The 25,592-nt window shown below is 46.7% G+C and overlaps 1 protein-coding gene and 1 pseudogene across 3 annotated transcripts in view; one reads left to right on the plus strand and one right to left on the minus strand.

The window, feature by feature from the left end:
• The window catches only part of RARB (retinoic acid receptor beta), a 196,010-nt gene that overhangs the window by 89,242 nt on the left and 81,176 nt on the right, over positions 1–25,592 (minus strand). For all 3 annotated transcript variants that reach the window (XM_004704030.2, XM_004704029.2, XM_045297578.1), the window contains one exon: positions 13,676–13,817. In XM_004704030.2, the coding sequence (XP_004704087.1) occupies positions 13,676–13,787 (112 nt within the window). In that variant the 5' untranslated portion in view covers positions 13,788–13,817. The remainder of the gene's footprint in view (positions 1–13,675; positions 13,818–25,592) is intronic.
• On the plus strand, positions 15,566–16,669 carry LOC105978767 (annotated as a pseudogene).

Here is a 25,592-nt window from a genome sequence, read left to right on the forward strand (position 1 = left end):
TGTCTACTTGCCTTAGTCCCAGTAATAAAACACACCTGCCTCCATCAATCTCGTTCACAGGGTAATTGCCCCCTTCTTTGTGCTTCAGCTTTAAAGGGGGGGGGAGGGCGTGAGGAAGTAACCAAGCTGCAATCGTTCATATTTCGCAATGGCAGAGGGAGGAGAGACTGTGGTTAAGTGCTAGATACCACCCCAGGAGGAGTAAATTCCAGCCTGCCCTCTATGCACGGATTTATTGAGCAATTTAGGGAGCCACCCTCCAGAGCATTGCTATCCCTGGGAGAAGCAACTTAAAGGGCCATGCTCAGCTCCCCAGAACACAGGGATTGAGAGAGAATTTCGGGTTGCTATTTTCACGGAGACATTTGTTTCCAAACAAAGGGCTCGCTGCCAGCTATTTTAGAAGCACTTGTATATTTATCCAGCACTGAGGTTTTTATCAATGTCTATTTAAAGAAGAATGAAAAATAGCCCTGGATGAAAACATGGAATATTTTCAGCCTAGAATGTGTGGCACTTCCTTCTTTTTTCTTCCGCAGGGTTGATGGCTGGCTCTCTCGCTCACACAATAACCACCTGTCTTACGATCTTTGGTGCGCCATGGTAGTATCAGTGGCATTTTCTTCTCCGTGGTGTATAACAATGGTGCACCCTAACGAATCACCGATTGGATAAAACAATGTAGGGGTTCGAGAGAAAGCAAATCTTCTCTGTTGGGACCTGCTCACAAGTTCCACCTGGTGACGATCACCACAGAGCCAACGGCACCGGGGCCTGGGTCGCGACAGGGCTAACGTTCTATGATCCCTTCCCTGTACTGTCGGGATGGAGGCCCGATGGAAATGCCAACAACCCACTCAGTATAGGAGTGGGATCCAAGAGACTCTGAAAGGTAAACCCACTTCATTTTTAAGTCCATGGGCTTCAAATCTGTTAGCTCTTGGAAGGATTGGACACACTCCGGATTCATAGGCTACACTTGTTCAAGTGCCCATTGCCTCCAAAAGATTCCACATATCTCCGCCCCTAAGCCCTCCAATAAGAACGAGACTGAGGTCCTATTCTGAAGGTGCTCAGTCAGCATCGGGCACGTATGTGTGTGTTTCCTGATCTCCAGATCAAGCGTGGCTCCAAAAATCCGCCCAGCAGAGGAGAACGTTCACACGTCCTCCTGTGGAGAGGAGAGGGTGACCCACACCCTCCCCTGCGGAGAGAGAGGGGTGTGTGTGTGTGTGTGTGTGTGTGTGTGCTTAGCAGGAAGCGGCTGGAAGGGTGAGCAGGGAGGAAGGAAGAGCAGGGGAAGGGCGTTGCAGCCAAGAGAACAGCACGCACTGACAGCAAGGTCCCAGTCTGCAGTAGGCTGTGGCACGCAGCTGGGCTAGTGGAGGCTGGGTCACCGTGCCCTTTGGGGAGCGTGGACAGAGATCAGGCTCTGGGCAGGCTGGGGCTGGTGTGCAGGCTCTGTCCATGCTGCCACACACACACAGCCATTCGGTAAACCAGGAAGGACCTTGCCCTTGACAGCACGTGATCATCCGGCCCACCCACAGTTGACACTTCTGTTCTGGCCTCAGCTAGCCCCTGTGGGGCCAAGTCTGGGCACTCGGGGGCAGAGTGGGGGACAAGTGTGGAATGTAAGACTACCTCGTATAAGCACAGAGGCCACTGGGGCTGGAGAAAGAATCAGCCCCTCTGCCCAGTCACAGTGGACAACCCTGATGATCCCATACACTCTCCCAGGAGGCCAGGGTGGGCCGTCATCTTTGAAGAGATGGTAGCACTTGAGCTGTTATCCAGAGCAGTGCTGCAGCACCTCCCTGCCGTATCGTCATCTCTGATTCCTTCCAATGGCCACGCGCGGTGGACAGGAGACATCACCTCCTTCACATAGAGGAAAATGGGGCCTAAGGAGGTTACATCACTCGCCCAAGATCACAGAGAGATAGTGGTAGACTCGGGTTTGAGTCCAGGCTGGCACTTTCAGTCGATGTTCTACACTGGGCGGCGGAGTCAGCGGCGTAAAGGGAGTATCTCCCCGTCTCTCAGAGTCCCTGGCACAAGTTTGCCTGGGAGCTTGACATGGCAGGAGGGCGCCTCCACCCTTTCATTAACCTTTCAGGGTGCCAGCAAAGGATTCAGCCCCGAGGGTTCAAGAAGAGCCAGTTGCCTGTCTGGTAGCAGCACATGAGCTAAGGACCCAGGGAGGAGTAGGTTAAGGGGCAAGGTGGGAACAAGGTTCTGAAAGGGCATGGGGTTCCACCTCCAGGCTTTGTTTCTCTCCCTGGTCGACGTGAAGTCACCTGGACACCAAGACACTGGGCTCAGGTTTCAGTCCATGCAGTGCTACCTTCACATTTTCACAGAGCGCTATGCTCGTAGGATTCCCACGTAAAGCCGCGGTTCTCACCCTTCCTCCTGCCGCGGCCCTTTCATACAGTTCCTCATGCTGTGGGGACCCCCAACCATAACATTCCTGTTGTTGCTACTTCACCACTATCATTTTGCTACTGTTATGAATCATCATGTAAATATCTGATAGGCAGGATGTATTTTCATTGTTACGAATTGAACATTATTAAGCATCGTGATGAATCACAAAACAGTATGTAATTATATATTGTGAAATATTTGTGTGTTTTCCAATGGTCTTAGGCAACCCCTGTGAAAGGGTCGTTCGACCCCCAAAGGGGTCATGCCCCACAGGTTGAGAACCGCTGATCTAAAGGGGTCTCTTCTTTTTATCTTTGTATTTCTTAAAGTATAAAAGATCATTTTAGATTACTACTGTACATGGAAAAGCAGTATCGTTTGCCATAAAGAGCAGGCAAGGGTAAAAGGGTGTGGGGGGGGATAGGGGGGAGGTTGGGGGGGGTGACATGGTCTGCAAGATGCCTGCTTGGTTTACTGAAGTTTTACTGGAACAAGACCAGGCTCATTCATGCAGCTGTCATGCTACACTGGTGGGGTCCAGTCAATGCAGCAGACACTGGCTGACGAGCAAAACCTAAAATGTTTACTATCTGGCCATCTAAGAAAAGAGTTTGCAGCCCCCTGAATTAAACTCAACCATGTAATTCAGTCTCAGCTAGGTAAAGTTGTCTTCCTTCTGTCACAAAGGGAGATTAGCAATGCTTTGAGAGGTATTAATTAAGGGTGTACGAGCATCAAATCAGGCTTTTCTCATGGGCAATAAAAAGACTGAATGGATATTAAAATGGATAACGTTATCAGCGGCTGATTTGATAGGACTCCATGCCAAGTTTAACGTGCCCTAAAATGAGGTGTCATAGCTCTGTGTGTGGTGCCTTCACCCTGGGGAACTCTGCATTCAACTAGTATGGGTGTCAAATCAAATCATGCCTGTAAATAGAATACTGTATTTGTGAGCAAATACAGCTCAATCGACAGGCTACTGGGGTTGGGAATGAAGACCCCCAGTTTAAGTCAGCAGGGGAGGCATCAGGCAGGTCTTTCAACCTCTGTGAATCTCAGGAACCTAGGAAGATTCAGAATACTCTCTCTGCGCCCTTTGCTGCAGGTGAGCCTCTGCTGAGGGGAAACGACGTGTCTGTCCTAGGCGCCCCCACCTTCCTGTCATGAGGCTCAAGGGCAAGAGTGGCCCTGGCGAAGAGGGAAAAGGGTGGACAAGACTTGGCTGGGAGAAGGGAGATGCTCTATCAGTCCAGCTAAGAGGCTGATCACGGAGGCTCACAGAAAGCTTAAGTAGGTGCTGCGTGGAAGAAGAGGATGCTGGGAGGGAGGTGACTCAACCTGTTTGGCCCTGGAGGAGAGACCCCAGCGGCCTGGTCTGGGGCTGCTCCTGTGGGCAGCAAGCAGGCCTGGCGTCCTTTCTGACAGCCCGGTTGGGTTTTGCTCATGGAGTTGGGTTCCCTGATACCAGGATCCCCTCCCATTCTCTGAGTACACATGTGCCAGCATCTCTGGGCAACTGAACTATCTGCCTCCCCGTTTACAGTAACCATGGAGGGTGGGTATGTATTTTGGAACGGGTGTTTGCAGGCTGTATTTTTAGTGCTGTGACATGCTTGCTATCTGGGGCTATAAACCGACACGCTGGTGTTACGAACCATTCTCAAGGAACAGAGCCTCCGTCCTCCCTTTCCCCTTGAAGTTCAAGCAGGAGTCTAGTTACGATAACGCACACAGCTGTGGCAGCAGCGCCCAGCACAGAGCGTGGGTCACCCACCGTCTGAGAGCACACCGGAAAGACCGGCTCGCATTTATTGAGCACCGGCTGTGCTGCCAAGTTGTGTGCTACCGTTGGCGCATTCGTGAAGCCCCACCCACGGCGCTGCAATCCTAGAGGTTGCCATGATGGCCATCCTCATCTTGCAGGTTAGCTCTTTCCACTTGGGAAAAGGTCTGGTGAGATACCCTGAGGGCCAGGTTCGAACCCACCCGAGGCCCACTACAGTCGTCTTGTCCTTCTTACCCTGGCCTGGGCTGGTGTATCGTGGAAATTTCTCCCCAAGGTGACAATGTGCCCAGGGTTTTCTTTCCAGGAGGCCGGCTGCAGGGAGCACTGTGTTCTAAAGCTGAAGGCATTTTACTACTTCCTTTGCAGCCCGAGTGTTAATGGACTTCCAGTTCCACAGTGGCACTGACCTCACTGGGCTGCGGCTGCTGCCCTGACGGAATTTGTTTTTGTTTTGTATCGCCAGGACAGATACAGGAAAAGATTAACATTTGGCAAGCGGAAAGGGGCAGCAGATTCTGTGTTCCCAGCTTTGGCGACATTTTTAGACACATAAATATGAAGTTGCCAGACTTTTGTTTAGCGCTGGGGAGCTCTTGGGGGTGGGTGGGTGGGGGCTTGTGAGTGGCAGGGTAAAAGAAGGGCAGGAGGGTGGGGGGAGGCACAGTTCCTGCTGACTCTCCAGCTCAACAGCACACAGCGCGCACAACACCCACGGAAGCAAAGTCCCAGGCTCTGATGCAGCCTGGGAACAAATGAAGGCATCAACTAAAATTAGAAGGACATTAAGTGCCCAGATGATGATTTTTATGTCATTTCCCAAGCACACAGGGCAACCTACAATATGAATTTCCTTGTTATGAAGCCAGTAAAATCCAGCAGTAGAAACAATGAGCACATCAACATAATTTGCGCACCAACAAAAAGTGATTTTAACTGAGGTTAAGTGCCTCTAATCCAGAAGGTTTGCTTTAATGGAAGTTGCACACTAAAGGGGCAAGGAGAAGACCACAGCACAGCCCAGAGACAAAACTCCCGCACAGAAGGGTCTAAGATGCCGTAGAGACGGCGCCATCACGCCACCCAATCGAACCACGGGGAAGGCTTGCTTCTCAAGTATAAATCAGACTTTAGAGACTTTATAAAATGCTGCTTTTAAGCTCAATATGTCCCAAATGAGAAGGTGCCGATGAACGCCTAGGGACTCTTAAGCGGAGAGATTATTCATTTGCTGGATTCTACAAACACAGTTAGGACACTGTCATTGGGGGGACTGCTGTGAAAGATGCTAAGCAGCAGGCTAAACAAAATCAACGACGTGTCAGCACGCTGAGAGCGCCATGCAAAGATCATCCCTTAGCTCATGCCGGTGGTTTTCAGACAGAACCGAAGACTTACCAACGACAGTGGTAATAACAGTACCTTCTTCAGTATCTCAGTTACAGGGGGGGGGGTTCACCCAATCTGAGTGGTCGGGGGGCACGTAGGTGGGGACATGCTTACATGCTAGAGACAGCCAGGTACCACAACCCTCCCTTTAACGCCGCAGTTCACAGGTGTGGCCTCTGCCAGAATCCTTGTCTTTCATTTTCCCTTTGGCCTCCTGGATCCCCAATTCCGGGCTACCCCTGGATCCCAGCCTTTTATTAGTGAGCACCTTGGGGGCCAAAGTTCCCCCCAAGATGAATCCCAAATGCCACCCCTTGTCTACTCCTGTTTAGTTCAGCCATCTCAGGCCTTTGGGGCCGCCCACAGTTACTCAAGATGCTTGCTAAACTCGGCCTCTCTGCTGCATTGGGAGATCCGACGGCTCCTAGGGGAGGACTCGGAGGAGGAAGCAGTCTGCAGAAATACCCCTGTCTAAACAGGATTGAAAGCATCGCTTCTCCCATCGTGCCCTGGCTATGAGTCAGTACTTAGGTTCCTCATATTGAGGCCAAACACACATCCCTAAAGAAGTTGAATAACTTGTTCTAGGCCCACAGCAGATAACCGGGTGATTAAGATTTGTCACCAGGACTGTCACATGTCTGACAGATTTTCAGAAAGGAAAGCCAGGGAAATGCCAGGTTTGGTAGTCTTGTTAAAAAGGCCACTTGTAATCACGTTACCAATTTGGTTCATTAAACAACATACCCTTGCTATGTTCTGGAGTGAGATGGCGAGGAAGGCATGATGCTTGCCTGTTAGGAGTTTATAATTAAGCCCTTGGTGTATGTATTCATGGCTGTATCTACAAGGCATACAGGAATAGAGGGGTAAGAATGAAGGTCTGCCTGGGGGGCGGGGTGTTATTCAGGGGCAACTTCAAAGAGCGGGTGAGGTAGTGCAGAGGGCTCTGGGGTTCACATGAGGGGGAGAGGGAAGCCCAATTGCAGGGGAAAGCCTTTGCAGATACATGAATGTGGGAGAACCATGGGTGGGTGTGATGCGGGCTGTCCAGTGGACTGAGGGGAGATGAGAAGAGTGGTAGGGGAGGGAGAGAGGCGACCACTGAGCATTGGGTCAAGAGGCAAGTCGCCTACTGGCCAAATTCAGTTCAGCATCTGTTTTTGTAAATAAAGTTTTATTGAAACACAGCCACACCTATGTGTTTAAGTCTGGCTGTTTTTGCCCTGCAATGGCAAAGCTGAAAAACGGGGATACAGATCATGCTCCCCCAAAGCCTTAACAGACCTCTCAGAAACAGTTTGCTGATCCCTAGGGAAAACATTTGAATGATTTATTTTAATGCTTGCAAGGGACTCGAAAGCCTATGGTCTAAAGCAAGCAAACTGATTCAGAGCAAGCCTTTAGGACAGGGGAGAGCTGCTCCCTTGGGGTTTCTGAGACATTAATTTAAAAAAATCATTTTATTGGGGGCTCGTACAACTTTTATCACAATCCATATATACATCCATTGTGTCAAGCACATTTGTATATTTGTTGCCATCATCATTTTCAAAACATTTTCTTTCTATTTGAGCCCTTGGTATCAACTCATTTTTTCCCCTCCCTCATGAATCCTTGAGAATTTTGTTTTTTCTTCCTTTTTTAACATTTTATTAGGGGCTCATACAACTGTTATCCCAATCCATACACACATCAATTGTGTAAAGCGCATTTGTACATCGTTTCTCAAAACATTTTCTCTCCATTTAAACCCCCGACATTAGGTCCTCGAATCCTTGAGAATTTATAAATTATTATTTTCTAATGTTTTACACTATCCGATGATGTCTCCCTTTGCCCACTTTTCTGTTGTCCATCCTGGAAGGGGGTTATATGTAGATCATTGTGATAGTTCCCCCTTTCTCCCCTGACCTTCCCCTAACCCTCCTGGTATCACTATTCTCAATATCAGTCCAGGGGTTTATCTGTCCTGTTTTCCCTGTGTTTCCAGCGCTGACCTGTACATGTGTACATGCTCTGGACTAGCCAGATGTATACATGACAGTGGGGCGGGGGGCACATTAATGAACTAGAGGAAAGTTGCATGTTTCCTCGGTGCTCTACTGCACCCTGACTGGTTGTCTCTTCCTTGTGACCCTTCTGTAAGGGATGTCTGTTTACAGATGGGCTTTGCGTCTCTACTCCATACTCGCCCTCATTCACAATGATTTTTTGTTCTGGGTCTTCGATGCCTGATACCTGATCCTATTGACCTCATGATCACACAGGCTGGTGTTCTTCTTCCATGAGGGCTCTTGTTTTTCCGCTAGATGGCCGCTGGTTTATCATCAAGCCTTTAAGACTCCAGGCAATATCCACCATCATCTTTCTTCACATTTCCTTGTGCACTCGAGACTTTAAATCTTTATGGGTGTAGACAGGCCTCATTTTTCTCCCACAGAGCAGCTGGTGGGTTCAAACTGCTGACCTTACGGTTAGCAGCTCAGTGTATAAACCATGCATATCATCAGCAAAGACTAAAGATGCCCTTACCATCTCTAAGTAGCCTCCTCTCGAATTTCTCCTTCCCCATACGGACAACTATTTGTATCGTGAGCTTGTCTGGGCATCTCCTTCCACAACTCCCAAGTTTGTTTTCATTTGGGTTTTGTCTATTTTGTTGGTGTTTTTATTTGAGGGTTCTGCCACGGTCTCCTTTGCTGACAACCCCCCAGCCCTCCCTGCAGAAGCTCTTCACTCAACTCTGGGTCATCTGGCTTCCTCTGCCTCCTTCCCGAGGTCTCCATAAATTTCTGCACCACTTTTAGAAGACTTCTGAAAATCAATTCTTTTCACCAGCCATTACCACTCTCAAAGTCCGTGGTCTGACAGAGAGCTACTCCTCTGCCAAAGACTGCCCCCCTACTTCTATGATGCCCTTTGAAAGTGTCAAGGATACCCACCAGCATCTCCAAGACAGAAAGGAAGGAACTGCCATGCTCTTCTGGGGAGGGGTGTGTGTATGTGTGTGTGCACAGGCTGGAGGGCTTCTTTTACTAGCAAGTCCCTGTATACATGTAAAATCAAATTTGATCTATAAAAATTCAATTTGCACACAGTTTTCGATGGGTTTTCCTGTACTATAGAGCAAAGGGTATGATAATTGTTTTATTAACCACTGGCAATATCATAGTGCAGAGAGGTTATATGAACTCGTATTTTTAAAACCTGCTCTTTATGAGATGCAGTATACTTCTATGGTTTTAGTTCAGAGTTTATGATTAAACTATTTGAGTCTAAATCCAAATGTTGCCTCTACTTGCTGTGTTATCTTGAGTAAGCCGACTGACCTTTCCGTTTCTCAGCTTTGACCCATAACCCCCTATACAAAAGAAGAAAAAATGGCAATTAAAATTAACCTCTCTCATAGGGCTGTTATTAGGATCAAATTGGATAGAACACTAGAAGTGCAGTGCCCAGCACATTGGAAAAACAAACAACCCTTCAGAATGTCAGCTATCGGGATTACTGTGAGTCTTCCTCTCTCATTGTTGTGTATGTGTGTGCATTCATTTTGTGTGGTTTGGTAGTGGCAACAGGACTTGACATCAACAACAAGCACGATACCGTTCTTACTTCCTGTCTGCCTTCCTACTGAGAAGCATGTCTTCTCCAACTCTTGGTCTGGGTGGGACTGACCTGGTCCCTGGGTTCTGGGATTGTCACATGGCCCACACTTAGCCAATCACAGTATTCTATCCCTTGGTCAAAGTCCTATAGTCTCAGAGGGGCACATGATCCAAGTGAGACGCTTGAGCATCAGCCCCTAGTGTGGCAGTTACATAATCTCCCATCAACTTGCAAAGGGGTGGAGTCTAACCTGTCAATCAGGTCGCTGCTTGATGACCTCATTTGGAGGCATGGAGGTGACTAGCTCACTGGCGGCCAGAGACACGCTCTGCCTTCATCTTCCTGCTGACAAGCCACATGGAGCTGCACTGGTAAGATACAGAGCCCTGGCGCTGGAGGATCCACATGGAGACCCAGACCAGCACCAAGATGCTTCCATCACCACTGGATCCACAAGACTTTCCACGCACTGGCATGCATGTAGTCTTCCTGCATTTGACATTATTGCGTGATTGCATGAGTCTAAAGAGGAATTGTATAGACTAGGGGTTGACATATGGGCTAATATTGGATTTATGGACTTGATCTGGACTGGGCGGGGATGTTTCTCAATCGACAGTTGCCCTCTTATATAAAGCTCTTTCTTATACATGTGTCCCCTTGGCTCCATTCAAAGCGGCTGCTCTAGGCGTCTCGGCCTTAGGTGCCGGCTTTTTACCTTAAGCCAATTTGAAGTGGCTTTTCTGTCTGTTTCACCCAAAGGCTTCTGGGGAATACAATTAAGTGGGCATATCCCGTGTGCCTCGAATGACACTTAACCTGGCGAATCTCGGTCTTGCAGAGAAGACGCCGCAGTGAGGTCACAGACTTGAATTGCACCCTTGGTTCTGCCTTTGGCCAGTGGAGGATTATTTTCTGGGTCCTGGAGTACTTGGATGTCAAGCGAGAGAGGTGAGTGAAAATCAATCTCTAAGATCCCTTTTCAGTTCTAACATTCGACAAGGATCTATTATTCTTGGGTTCATTTCAGTTGCGTATGCTGTGGTATAATTGGTTACCGATTCTCATAGTTTCCTGCTTCCTTGTGTTTCAACTAAAAAAAACCCTCTATGACAATCCCTCCCACCCCCACCTTATACTCCAGGGAGCTATTTCTTCCCTTTCAACTTCCTTTTAAGAGACATGTTTATTTGTGTGTACTTGGACATAATGATTTCATTTTTGGTTCCCATTTCTATATTTTTAAATCCAACTAAGGTGTTAAGTTCCTTGAGTGTTGAAAGGAAAGTCTTCCTGTAGGTGTAAATATTTTTTTCCCCTCTTAATTGCCAACTGAGGTGCTGGTTTTTACACAGCAGCAGAATATAGGTTTTACTTATTTTGAGCAGGAAATGGGTCTCCAACCCACACAAAATAAATGCAAAATATTGATTTTCCCAAGTCTGCACCTGGCTGACGCATTCATAACACCAACTTGAACTGAAATTCCCCGACAGAAATGCAGGGCAGTACCTTCCTGATACGATCATTGATGACAAATGGGGACATAAGCAAATGTGGCAAAGAAGCTGATGACGCCTGGCTATCAAAATATAGTGCCTTTAAGGTCTTAAAGGCTTGAAGGTAAACAAGCAGCCATCTAACTCAGAAGCAACAAAGCCCACATGGAAGAAGCACACCAGCCTGTGTGATCACCAGGTGTCGAAGGGATCAGGTATCAGGTATTATCAGAACAAAAAATCTTATCGTAGTGAATGAGGTGGTAAGCGCAGAGTGGAGACCCAAAGCCCATTTGTAGGCCACTGGAGATCCCCTTACGGAAGGGTCTTGAGGAGACAGCCAGTCAGGATGCGATGTAGCAACAATGACATACAACTTTCCTCTAGTTCCTAAATGCTTCCTTCCCCCCACCCCTACTATCATGATCCCAATTCTACCTTACAAATCTGGCTAGACCAGAGGATGTACAGTGAGGAACTAGAAACACAGGGAATCCAGGGCGGATGATCCCTTCCGAACCAGTGGTGGGAGTGGGGATACTGGGAGGGTGGCGAGAGGGTGGGTTGGAAAGGGGAACCAATTACAAGGATCTACCTATAACCTCCTCCCTGGGGGACAGTCAACAGAAAATTGGGTGAAGGGAGACGTCGGACAGTGAAAGATGTGACAAAATAATAATTTATAAATTATAAAGGGTTCATGAGGGAGGGGGGCGCGGGGAGGGAGAGGAAAAAAGAGGACCTGATGCCAGGGGCTTAGGTGGAGGGCAAATGTTTTGAGAATGATGAGGGCAATGAATGTACAAATGTGCTTTACACAATTGATGCATGTATTGATTGTGATAAGAGTTGTATGAGCCCCTAATAAAATGATTTTAAAAAGAAAGAAAGAAATGCAGGGCAGCATCTGTGCCCCCAGAATGGCAGGCTGAAAACGGAGCATTAGGCGACTGTCCTGTGAGGCTCCCTTACAGATTATACATCATCTGTTCACTTCAGGCTGATAAACTAGGCTTTCTCTTTTATGGTGGGACTTGGGCCTGAACTGAATATTATAGTTACATGTCACATTCATTGATTTTAAATAACTTGATAGTTCTCGACTTAGAAGGAGTCCTGAATGAATGTGGACTGTTGACCCGTGATCTACAGACAAGACCACCCAGAGAAAGAGGTCCTTCAAGAAGAGGTGGTAAATGCCAGGTCCTGCTTAATAGCATAGTCCATCCCTGTCCATCAAGACTACGTATGGCCAGAAACTCACACTCTACCTTGAAAAAGAATGCTTGGCGAGTTCGGTATAGTGGTTATGCTTTGCGGGGGGAGGACTGCTAAATCAATTTTCTGACGGTGAGTTTGATATTGATTTTATAACAAAGTAATTGGGAACCAGGGGTTTCAGGATTAGTTGGCCAATACTGTTAAGAGTACCATCCCTCCATTAACAGTACCTGCTGTGTTCCCAGCTGATTTCCTGTGGGATTGGCCTGGAGGATACTTGCCGGTGGCACCTGAACCCACATGCTACCTTGTTTATATGGATTGCAATGGAGGGGCCTTTCTGTCTGAATATTCTAAGCCCGAGTCTTACATTCGTTTGCATTGGGTCAGCCAAGGCTACCTGTTCACACCATCAGTCAATGGCTGTGGCTGGGCATGGACTGACTTGATTGGAATCGATGACACCTGGGATGCTTCCCCAGAAAATCAGAAACATGAGGTTATAGAAAAGTAAACTAAAACCTGACAAAGCTAGGAAGGGTGTAGGGAGGGGAAGGATGTCGGCTGGGCTACTGATAAAGGTTCACTGTAGTTCGTGAGTCTCAACAGAGAGCCAGTCTCCCAACAGAGCACGATTGCTTGGCTATCAGGCTAGCCCCTCTCCAGTTGATCTTCTCCCCAAGGCCATGTAAAACTGAAGAACACTTGGTCTGTAAATAATTTTTAGAACCTCGTGGTTGGCTCACAGGGTACTTGGTTTTTCGCTTCAGCTTTGCACAGGACGGCAGCCATGTGCCATGAATCCAGAGTCCCCTTAAGGCAGCACCTGCACACAGGGGGCCTTCAGCAAATCCCGAAATGATGCAATGACTGAAGCAGAACACCCACAAGAGCAACACCTGACAGACACCTGTACGCCGGCCTTCGACCGGCCTGGGCCAAGTCGCTGAACTGCTATTTCATTGTTCTCCAAGTTTGAAAGTACCGAAGAGAGAATGCAAGTACTGACTTTCTTTTTGTGGTATATCTACTCTGTAGTAAGGCATGTGTATGTGTGTATATGTATGAATGTATATATATGTGTGTGTGTGTGTGTGTGTGTATCAAACCTCTTATCAAATGTTTATTAACCACTAAACAAATTTTAATTTATTAAACTGTTTTCTTCTGCACTAATAAAACACTTTATTATTTGGGAGAGAGGATGGCTTCGCAGAGAAAAGCTAAGTCAAGCTTGGAAAAATGCCAAGGCCTAAATTTCTAAATGTTTTTTTTTTTCCACAAGAAAAATTCCCTTCCTCCCCTTTATATTCACAACCCCCGCCCCGCCTCCCCAAGATTGTTCCTACTGTTAACATTCATGCCTCTCGCCTCATTTTATCCTGACTGATAGAGGCAAAAAGGCCTGTACTCCCATTGTCAAGGAGTACTGAGTGGCCTGTGTGATGTGACCGAGGGACACCGTGCGTTGTAATGACCCAGGATTCCACAGCTGCCATCGAGACATCTAGATCCTGCCTTTTCACCAACCACTACTCAAGCTCGATTGGAAAATCTCCACACTTCCTCTATTCTCGTGTCATCTCTGTTGACACGGACCCTTGGCAATGTATCAGTACTATCAGGACTAAATTCCACGTGCTGCCGGCCTCCACCTTTCGATTCTGGATGCTGAGCCAATCGTATAGATAACACAAATCGCGGGAGGGGAAAAAAAATAAATCGAGACTCCACTTACATTCTTTGGACATTCCCACTTCAAAGCACTTCTGGAGCCGACAGTACTGGCATCGATTCCTGGTGACTTTATTAATAACACAGTTCTTATCTCGGTGACAAGTGTAAATCATGTTCTTCTGAATACTTCTACGGAAAAACCCCTGCAAGCAAGCAAGCAAGAGGATGAGAGGACTAAGTAAAACATCTGGGCCTCGCAAAAAATCAAAGACAACCTTATCAATGCATTGATGACTCCTTTTTGAGTCATGAAATAATGGTGGCAGAAAAAGTTAACTTGTTTTAACCTTAAGACCCTTGTGAAATATTAATAGCAGCTCTCGCTTTGGTGCAGGCCAGGAAGTCCCTTTTAATCAAAACTAGACACGACTGTTACGAGCCTCCAAAGGTAAGTTACTGCCAAGAAGACGCACTTGGAAAACATAATGTAGAGTTGGGTTCCTTCCAGAGAGGACTTAAACTTCAGGATAGGCTCTCTTGCTGGCCAGACCAATTTCAGGTGAAGCTGCTATCAGGAAACCCAATATGGGAGGCACTACATTTACAAAAGAAATTAGTTGCCACGTGAAAGAATGTCTCAAAGTGTCTTCCCCAAATTCCTTTACATATATAGCTCCTGCTATAGAATTTAAAACATGATTTAATTTGCAAAGTATTGAGAAGATAATCCCAAATTGGAAATTACCAAAAATCCCAAACCAAACTCACTGCCATCGACTCAATTCTGACTCATGACACCCCCTATACAGAAGGGAAGGGGAGCGCTGCCCCTGTGATTTACCAAAGTTGTAATTTGTTATAGGAGTAGAAAGCCTCATCTTATGGCTCATCTTGCAGCCATGGGCCCATGAAACAACATATCAGAACTGTGTGGTCCAATATGGTGTCCACTAGTCACATGTAACTATTTGGAAACAGTTAAAAGTAGGTAGAATAAAAAATTCGATTCCTCTGGGACACTAGCCACATTTCAAGTGCTCAAGAGCCACATATGGCCAATGGTTACCCGAATGGACGGTGTATCTCTAGAATACTTCCGTATTGACAGGAAGTTGTATTGGAAAGTGCTCTACTACAACACTGACTGACGAGCCCGCCTAAGAGTCATCGGACCCTCCAGAGAAATGGAACTTTGACTGTGCCCTCCTGGTGAAGTGGGTGATGCACTGAACTGCCAACCACAAGGTCAGTGGCTTGCACCCACCAGCGGCTCTGAGAAGGAAAGAAGAGATTGCTCCCATGAAGACTGACAGGCTCAGAAACACATGGGGCAGTTACATTTGCCCTATAGGGCTGCTAAGACTCAGAATGAATCCGACAGCCGTGGTTCGTTTTGCTTTTGTTTTTGTGTTTTGGTTATTTACTATTGATAGGACACTACAAAGAGATTAGAGAAGACTGGTCCACTACACATAATTTTGATTCAGTATAGGTAGGTGCAAAGGCTGTTTGCCTGGTAGGAAACATAACACGCCAGTGGTTAATACTTTATTGCCAGTAGGACATGTCAGTTTGCTGTTTGACGCTGCAATTTTATTGCAGCATTCTTTTTCCCTTCCTATTTTGGCCCCATATCCATATCCATATCCATATCCATCCATTCACCCACCTACCTAATCTTATCTTATCGTACCTATTTATATTATCTACCAGGGCAGATCAAAAAGTATTGCTACACGGGGTGCAGTTCAGGTAGGCATGGGTTTATTCCAACCAAGACATGTTTAATCATGTCACTGCGATCAAAGGAAGGCTACAGTCATGTTTCCTCAGCAATACACTTGTCTTGAGCTCATTAGGATTCCTTTAACAAACAGAAACAAGGGACACTCGCAGTTAGCCCGGCCAAGGGGCAGTGGAGGTCACCCCCAGGAGGCGAGGCAGGGGCAGCATGGCAGCCTCCTTTCAGTTCCTAGGAGCTGCCTCCAGTCTCCATTACTGGGGCCTATGGCAGTGGCCTGCTGCGGCCGGCCTTGCAGTGGTGTGTTCTAGGTCAATGGCAGCTAAGACTCCAGTGGGATTCACTGGACTGCGCAACATGGGGAATCCAACGGCAAAAAGCCTGATGCAGCACGGCTATCTACTCATCATTTCTGATGTCTTCCCCGAGGCCTGCCCAGGGTTTCCAGATAACGATGAATAGGGAGAAAAGTCTTTAGAGGGGCTTTTGTGAAGATTGGAGTGATGGATTCTTTTATGAAAGGAGAATTTGAGTCAAGGATTGAACCCCTGAGCTCTTCCGACTTCCTCTGTTGTTGACTGACAGGTGGATCAAGGTAGTGTCTCCCCCAGCTGATGTCGCTGCAAAGCTGACAGAATCATTACAATGCTTCCGACCAGTATGAGTGCAATGGAAGTTTATTCTGGAGCAAATGGAATTCTAAAACTTAGGAACGCGAAGAAAGGTCCCTTACTAATAGATTCCAGAACTCTTGGTCCATCAGTTTCAAAAACATTGGCTAAAGAAGGTGAGAAAATGGGAGCGGTTTTCATGGACGCCCCTGCGTCTGGTGGTGTGGGAGCTGCCCGATCCGGGAACCTCACATTTTTTGATGGAAGGAGTTGAGGAGCAATTTTCTGCTGCCAAGTAGCTGCTGGGGTGCACGGGCTCCAATGTGTTGGACTGTGGAGCCGTTTGCACTCGGCAGGCTGCAAAGACCTGCAGCAACACGCTACTCGCTCTTAGTATGACTGGAACTGCTGAAGCTATGCATCTTGGAATCAGGTTAGGACGCGACCCAAAACTATTGGCTAAAATCCTAAGTCTGAGCTCCAGACGGTGTTGGTCAATGACACTTACAATCCTGTGCCTGGAGCGATGTTACAGCTGAGAACTACTAGGGCGGATTTGGAACACTCATGGCCAAGGATCTGGGGTTAGTACAAGACTGCTACCGACACTGAGACCCTGATTCTTCTGGGCAGTCTGAAGGGCTACTCAAAGAAAGCCTTCTCATTTGTGTGCCAGTTTCTTCACGAGGGGGAGACCCTGTGAGGTTGTCCTTGGGTGTGGACACTGGCAGAAACTAGACTGTATCTTGGCACGTCTCCTTATAGGTCACTCCAGAAGTAAATGGGTTTAATCAGAGGTCAAACGTCTACTCCAGGTATCTAGTAAATCCTAGGATTCTCCCACTCATTTTTAACTTCTGTTTCTTTTAGCATATTCAGCAAACATGTTTCTCTGTATTTCTTTTCGACTAAAGTCACTGATGGGTTCTACTGTAACTAGCTAGTTTACCTAAAAAACCAAAATTGATCTGTTTATATTCAGTTAAACTGTTGAGTTCTTCAATCAGGATATTGTCTACTTTACGATTTTTTTCAATCCAGTGAGATTCATCTTAAAGGAAATAAATCGGTGTTAGAATAAGGAAGTAATGAATTACTTCTTGCATCTCATAAGAATTTTATCCTGTTACTCTTCAGACTTTTTTTTTGCTTCCTTGTGCAGTCTTATGACACACTGATATATTTTGGGGCTTCAGAAGAATGACTTCTTTACACCTGCTCCAGAGCCACTGATGATATTCTAAATATAACCATATTATTTTGAATATCTATGCTGATCATGAAAAAAAGCAAGTAAAAAGACAATCCAAATAGTGACTTCCAAGGGGAAACTGCTGGGTAGAGAGGTCAGCTCAGAAGGTTAGGATGATTATTTGGTTTGGTTTGGGGTGGGGGCGGTTCTGATGGGGGACTCTCGATGGAGTTTTCACAAAGGACACTGGATAGTCACAGGGCTTATTAGGAAGGTGTTTTAAGAAAATTGTACTGCTAAGAAACGTCCAGGAAAGTTACACCAAGTATCCCCCTACCCTACCATGCCAATGTACCTGCTCACTCTTTTGAGGGTAGCAAGGGTTGGCCTAAGAGAATGGACTGATTCCATCTATCTCATCGCCCTGGTCTTTCCTTTCAGACTTCTTTTTGTTCTTAAAACTCAAGGTATAATGGAAAGGACCCGATGCGAGTCCCTCAAGTGCCCCAAGAGCCTTTCTGACATGGTGTACATGGAAGAACACAGCCTTCTTCAGGGTAGGGTTAGAAACACGAATGCTGAGAAACAACGCGTATGCTGAGAAACAACGGCTCCACATTTGCTATTTGTGTGCCATCAAGGTTTCCATGAGTTGTCAAGAACGGTTCTTGACTTATCCGCAGTTTGTTTTCCTTTTCCTTCCAACCTACCCATCCTGACCATTTCCCGATGTGGTCCTTTGAGCAAGCTATGCCATCTTACTTGCAATGCATATTTGAATGAGATCATTGTTAACTTTTTGACTATTGTCCTCTGGCCACAGTGGCAACGTCTCATGCTTTTCATGCCAGGCTGGTGAGATAAAGCTGACTCTAAGATCTCCGAGTCCAAGGCCTCCAGCTCTCTGCCCTCCGACTTCCATGCTGTTTGGCAAATATTCGATAACTCAGGCACCGTTGTGGAACACACGGATGAATAAAGACCTGGAACAAGGCGGATAGCTTCCATCTTTGCCCTCTTCTAATAGCCTGACAGGAAAGGACTGCTTGGTGGCTCCGAGCATTGTCAGCAAGGACCTTCACCAGGCCCACTGTGATGGGATGCTTGCGGCCCGGGGAAACCGTTCTCTCAGATGTGAGAACCACTATCGCCACATGTGCTGAACAGAAAATAAGGCTCGTTATCCGAGTGCCACTCTCCCCGTGGCACATTCACACACCAGGAGAGACTAACACGCATGAGCCAAGAAAGCTCATGCACCCCACACGGGTTAGCATATTTACACGGGCACCCTGGGCTTTTAATGTCTAAACAAACATACTTTCACTGGCATGGTTCAACTGCAAATGCCTGGAAATCTTGTTTAAGGCTGAAAGCCTTGTCACAGATCCCAGACACACACGTTTTCCAGGAAAAAACGACTTCTTTCGGTAACTCCGGAGCTACAAATAGGCTCAGAATCTAAAATGACAGGTTACAAATATTCTGAAACCCTCCCAGAATCTGTGCCTACCCAAACGGTCACCTCAAAACGTACCTTTCCCTGTAAAAATAAAAAAAAAAGAAAGACGGACTGGACTCTGGGGCTGCCAGATGGACAAAGTCCATTGACCGAAAGCTGCATTGCTCTCAGGCCAAGAAACACCGACACAGCGGAAGATGCCCCGTTGGTGTGGCATGTGTGGAGAGAGCGGAGGCTAGACAAAGTGATCTCCTCCAGTTATTAAAAACCAAATATTCCGCTCAGCAAATTCTTAGGGAAGGGCTGGGGAGGGGAGGGAAACAGGCTCGTGATGCGCACATGAAAGAAGAGCGAATTCAGGAACTTTATATGTCACTAATTACCCAGTCAGGGCCGGTCAGTAACAATGACGGCAGCAACTCAAGAGGAGTGCTTGGTTTTCCGAATCAAAGTTTTGGCTGGATTTCAGGAGGTCTAAGTTTCAGTAAGTCATTTCCACCAGGGTAGAATACTTGCTGACTAAAATATAGGCTGCAAGGTATTTTTATACATGGACTGGGTAAACAGAAAGGCCCTTGGGGGCCAGAGGCAGGTTTACATTACACGGATCTTCCTTCTTCCGAGTCAATATTATGAATTGTTATATAACCCCTTCTCCCTTGTAGACCACTGCATTCAGGACTTGTGTGTTTGTGTGTCTGAGCACATCTGCACACTTCCTGAATTTTACTTAATATTTATATTTTGGTTCACCATTTCATTTCCTCTTACCCTAATTTCAACGTACATTTTTAGTCTCTGAGTTAATTGTAAAATCAGCACCAACTGTCAACATTAGAAAGCACTCATACCATAAATAATGAGCCGGTAAAACAACCCTACCGTAATCAGGTCCTGTATCTCAGTAGAGTGGGACATTCTATCCGAGGGCATGGATCCCCGGGCTGGTCACTCGCTCCTCCAACAAGAGGAGAGGGAGCCTTAGGGATGGATATGTCACCTCACTCCGGGTTTCCTTTGTGAAGGGCTGGGGGCAAAATCAACATGTTTTTTCACGGGGGGATCCTCTGAGATTTTTCAGCCAAGAAAGCTGTCTCCAGGACTGGCTGTGTCTAAAAATGGGCACTAGCAGTTTTAAGTTCAGGCCTGATCACTCTCATAGTGAGAAAGGTAGGGGAAGGATCGGCTGGTGGAGGTGGGTGGGTCAGGCAAGCTGAGAAGGTAAAAAGGAAGGATTCAGCCCCCGTTGAAGGAACCCCTGAGATTGAGAAGGGAAGAGGGGAGTAGAGGTTGCCGTTCTGGTCTGGATGTGAGAGGACTGGGCATGAGCTCTGTATCAGCGCAGGATGGCTCTGGTCAAGTCACATCAGCCCAGCCAGGGGACTCTCATTTCCTACCTGAGTCGATGACTTGTTACCAACATCCTTAATGACCGTACCTTTCCGGGCTTCCACATGTATCCCTCCCTCACACTAGCGAGGGGAACAGTTTACAGAATGGGGAGAGGGAGTTTCTAGGGGGAGAAAGATGGAGAAGGAAGAGGCGGTGTTTGAAGGTTAAGGAGAGTGTGGGCAAGAACAGCAACTCCATGCCACCCACCTACAGCGTAAAGGACACCAACAAGAGTTTGTCTTTCAAGGACGTGTGCATTTATTTTAGAATGGAGGCATTCCAACGCCTCAATGAGGGCCTTCAGGCATGTGGTTGGCTTTGCTCCCATCTCATGGAGACTGAAATGTGGAAAGCTTCTCCGTAACTGGACTAGTGGCTGAAAGTCTTAGGACCCGGGGTCCTGACACGACATGTAGAGATGTTGACCGTCCCAACATTTAATGCTTTCATTTGCCCATAAGATTCTCTTCCCAGTAAACCCAGGAAATATCTATGAAACCTTTAAGACTTCTATCACCTCATCCAGAAGCCCGTAATTGATCCCAGCACACAAATGCTTCCACCTCTAGACACTCTTGATATTGTTTTTCTTTCTGTGTCGCACGTATTGATGTAGATGCTAGTGCTGTCTTCTTCAGGAGCGCTGGGGCGGTGTGAACAATGAACACAATTGGCTGTTAAGTGCCAGGGTAGATATACTGAGTTCACTCATGGACAGGCCTGTTGATCTAGTTCAGGAAAAGCAGTCACTGAGAACCTATGGGAAAATATCCATCAGCAGTCACTAAAGCCTCTGGCAAAATGAGCCTCAACAGAAGGTGGATCAGCAAAATGTGATAAATGCCTAAGAAGACGACCACCACCAAACTCCCAAAGAATATCGCCAAACCCCTAAACCAAGCCCGCTGCCATGAAGTTGAATCTGATTTAGTGAGCTGATAAGAGTACCTGCCTCCTGGATTTCCCGCTGTCGATCTTTAGGGGAGCAGAAAACTCCACCATTCTCTTGCAGAGTTGTGGGTGGGTTCGGAATGCCGCCTTTGCAGCCAGTGGCTGCGACTGGAAGAGAAGGAAGCTGTGTGATGCGTGCCACAACATGAATGGACCCTGAAAACAGCGTGCTGAGCAAAACGCATCAGTTGCAAGAAGGCAGCGATGAGGGGAATTCACAAAGTTCCTGGAAAACGGAATTAAAGATCATGGAATTTGCCATGTCCTTTATGATGGCCACTTGTGCTGTATGTCTTTACTTGTGTGGACACATGTTACATATGTAGAAGCCAAAGATTATGAGCAGTTACCAGGGTGAAGGGTAGAGAGAGAGGAGACATTTTTGCGGAGGGGGCATTGATTTTATGCTAATGATGATAGAATAATTAGGGGGAAAGACAGTAAGAATGGTGGCACATAATATATGAAGAACATCATAAATTTCAATGAGTTTGTTCATGTTTAAATTGTTGGTGGTCTAGCGATCATGCATTGGGCTGTGATCTGCAGGGTCAGCAGTTCAAAACCACCAGCTTCTCCTCAGGAGAAAGATGAGGCTTTCTACTCCTGTAAAGAGTGACAGCCTCAGAAACCCACAGGGGCAGTTGTACCCTGTCCTATAGGGTTGCCATGAGTCGAAATCAACTTGATGGCGGTAATTAAAAAAACAATTGAGATGGCATGTGTTTTATGTATATTTCACATTTAAACAAAACCAAACCACCACCTACGGAGCCCAGTTCAACACCAACACACATGCCATTGCTATGAGTCAGAATGACTGGGCAGCAACTGATTTTTACTGGTAGCTTCAGAGGTGGCCTGGGGGAATGCCAGCCTATGGCTAGTGGTTACAACGTCAGAGGAACCACTGAACATGGGGCATTTCCCCCAGGTGAGCGTCAGAGTGCTAGACACATCATCAAGCTTGCCATTCTCCTTGATGGGATCGTTTGGACCCCAAGCATTGCTTTATCCAGCTTGAGCCTGGGCTAGTGGCACTTAGGTGGAGGTGGGGCTGAGGGACTCCAGACGGTGACTCTTCACCAACTGGCAGGAAAGGTTTCCAGTATTTCAACACCAAGTACAACTGTACTAGATGAGTACTTCTCGGGATGGATGACGAGACCTACGGGTATAAGGACACCACCAGAGTGAGCGTCACCTAAATATTTCTCAATATTAAATACATTTCTGAAAGGATAGTACGAACTGCACATAAGAAAGGGAGAACCAAGTTTCTCTGACACGGCTAGAGATCTACTGATATTGGTTGTGATCTGATTAATCAATCATGACTTCTGTTGGTTGCCCAGGACTCATTCTTACTGGCTAATCATGACTTCTGTTGGCAATCCAGGACTTCTGTTGGTTAATCATAACTTTAGTAGATTGCTTGTGATAGTCAAAACCAATAATGCAATTAACACTCTAGTTTCCAGGATAAAGAAAATAAATTTGAATCACAAACTGGGTCACGTGTTTCATAACCAAAGGTTTTTCGCACGTTCTTCTACTTTTCCTGTCAAAGAACCAGTGTCCAATCCCCAACCCCAAAAGGTGGAGAGATAGCAGACAGAAGAACACACCCGCATTATAATCATTCCGTCCGTGTCTTAGAAATCATCATGGAATACTCATTCTATCTAGTATTCTAGATAGAATTTCTGTTCCCCACTGAAGTGTGAAGTTCCATACCTCTTAACTTATTCATTATCTACAGTGCAGGACAATTACAATTTTAAAGCATAAAGAAAGATAACTGCTTCTCGTTAACCTCTGATAGCTAAACACCTAAACAGCATTTATCATTTCCTCGAAGTGGTCTGAGAAACCAAACTTATAAAGACAAAGAAAAGTGGCTCCTCTCTCTCCCTTTTTCATATTTTGATATGTGATTAAGATGGGCCAACGGCAACACTCTCAACTGCTTACTCGAGTCTGTGTAGCTTTCCACAGGTGGACCCAACTTCATCTGAGTTTTCAGCTGCATTTGCATGAAATCCTCTCCCAGTCTCACTCCAAAGAGTGACGTTTCTTTGTTCAGACTCTGGTCTACCAAAACCAAACCCCTGCCCCTGAGTTGATTCCAACTCATGGTGACCCTGTAGGAGTTGAGAACGGCCCCGTGGAGTGTGCTGGGTTATCATCTTTACAGAAGCAGATTGCCACCTCTTTCTTCCTCGGATTGGCTGGCAGGTAGAATCAGCAACCTTTCAATTAGCAGCTGATATCCACTGTGCCACTAGGATTCCAGATACTGACTTAGTGGTTCAGAATCAGGCTTGAATTCAGACACCTATGAGTTTGCATTGACTCTGTCACACATGATCTGGGTGGTCTTGGCCACACCAATGCGACAGCCTCAGTTTCCTCAGCTGCTAACTCAGAATAAGAAAAATGATCTTATTTCCTGTGTGGATACAATGAGGAAATGAATTTCAAGTGGTTAGCATAATGCACGGCACATGGTGAGTGTGCCCAATGAATAGGAGCTTTTGTTAATGACTATACTTCTTCCCCACAGCCTTCTTCTGAACAGTTTCCAAGGTCTATTTTATGTTAAAATGATAGCTTCTCAAAGAACAGATAAAAAGTGTTCTGGATCCCTAAACAATATAATCTACTGTGGAAGGACAACCTCATGATTACAAAGGCCATCCTTCCATTTACTCATTCATTACTGACTCATTCATGGAGGGCCAATTAACTGCAGTCCACATGGGAGACTCGCGCACAGTGGTGTATTGGCCATGATCCCTGCCCATTCCTGATCCACCAGGAACCCTGGGTCAAGTGGACACTCACATACCATAGCAGATGATGTCACCAAGGCAGGCGAGAGACTTTAATGGTAACAGAAAGTAAAATTATGCCCAGGGTAGTGCCAGGCATCTAGTACGCGTACACAAAATGTATCTGTTGAGAAAATAAAGACCATAGGAATTCAAAGGGGGAAGAGAGGAAGTCAGAGTACTTCCTGGTGGCACAGTAATTAAATGCTTGGTTGCCAACTGCAAAGGCCAGTGCCTCACACCCACCAGTTGCTCCACAGGAGAAGTATGGGGTCGGCCTATTTATTTACAGCCCTGAAAACTCGTTAGGGTAGTTTTGCTCTGTCACTGTAAGTATCATTGACCACGGGGAGTTTGGGTTGGGTTGGGAGACGACAGTAGGGAGGCTTTGAAATGCAGGCTGACCTCCAAGAGCAACAACATGGGCAAGCAGAAGAGGACCAGGTAGGGAAGGAAGGTTGGGGAAGGACCATGGCCCAGGTGGGCGGAGCCATGAGGGACAGGGTGAGTCAGAGACACAGGCAGGACAAAGGGACTGACGTTCGCACTGGGGAAGTTCTTCAAGGCCACACGGAGGCATTTATATTCTTCAGAGCAGGCCACTAAGATGTCCACCAAGATGGTCCTGGAAGCTTTGAAGCAGATTCCACCATAAGTTGATGGTGGACACTTAGTGTCCATAAGACACTGAGCTTTAGATGTCAATACAAACCTATGAACCCCTAAATCTACCGTGTATACTCGAGTATAAGCCGACCCGAATATCAGCCGAGGCACCTAATTTTATCATAAAAACTGCACAGAAAATGTGCTGGAAAAACTCGGCTTATCCACGAGTACATACGGTACCTTTAGTCAGAAGTTTGAAGCCACTAGTCTCTCCAAAGGAGAAAGATGGGGCTTTCTATACCCATACGGTCTCAGAAACCCATGGGGCTGCAGTTCTGCTCTGTCCCAGAGGGTCGTTAAGAGTCGGCACGGACCCCGTGGTAACCTTTAGGCCTGGGCAGCGAATAGCTCAAGAGTGCCCACTCTGCCGACTCACAGCACAGATTGTGCACTTAGACCTTACCTGTGACAATTCATACTGTTGTGTTTTGAATGGAAATTGGATTTTAGCCTTTGGGACATTTTTATCAGGTTTAAGTTGGTTGGAATATGTCAAGATCCTTTGCAGGGGGGCGCTTCAAAGAGGGGAGGGGGCAATTTGACACCAGATTTAGTCATTTTAAAAAGCACTGGAACAGGAGAAAATTCACCCCGCACAGTCGTCAGGGAGGCGTTTTTATCTGCATTGAGCCCTGGTGTCACATGGTTAGGTGCTTGGCGTCTCAAGGAGCACTCGGCAGTTCTAACCTAGCCGTTGTTTGGCATGAGAAAGACGTGGCCAGTGGCCACTGGCTCCCATAGAGCCGTCTGTAGAGTCTAGGAAATCCCATGGACAGTTCTACCCTATGAGCTATGAGTCCGACTGGCATCCAAGCCTTGGGTTCGGTTTTAGGGTTATTCAAGAGTTAGTTTCCCTCGCAAGTGAAGTTCAAAGGGGTGAAGGAATGAATGCAAGGGGCATTCCTTTGTCTTTTCTCAGTAATAAAGGAGACCCTCCATTATTAAGGGGAAAAGTTCTAAAGCTCATCACAACCAACAGGTGAGCAGATGACAGCCCCAGGTGGACAATATCCCGTCCAGCAAGCCTAGAGCACCATGGACTGTGACCCCAGGCAAGTGCAGAGCTGCCAAATTCCCATTTCCAGTCCGAAGCAAAGACACTGCCCGTGAGAGGTGAGTGTGGGAT

The sequence above is a fragment of the Echinops telfairi genome, unplaced genomic scaffold (assembly GCF_000313985.2).
Source record: "Echinops telfairi isolate 266 unplaced genomic scaffold, ASM31398v2 ScPeMD7_7420;HRSCAF=8458, whole genome shotgun sequence".
In the NCBI taxonomy this organism is placed as follows: Eukaryota; Metazoa; Chordata; class Mammalia; order Afrosoricida; family Tenrecidae; genus Echinops; species Echinops telfairi.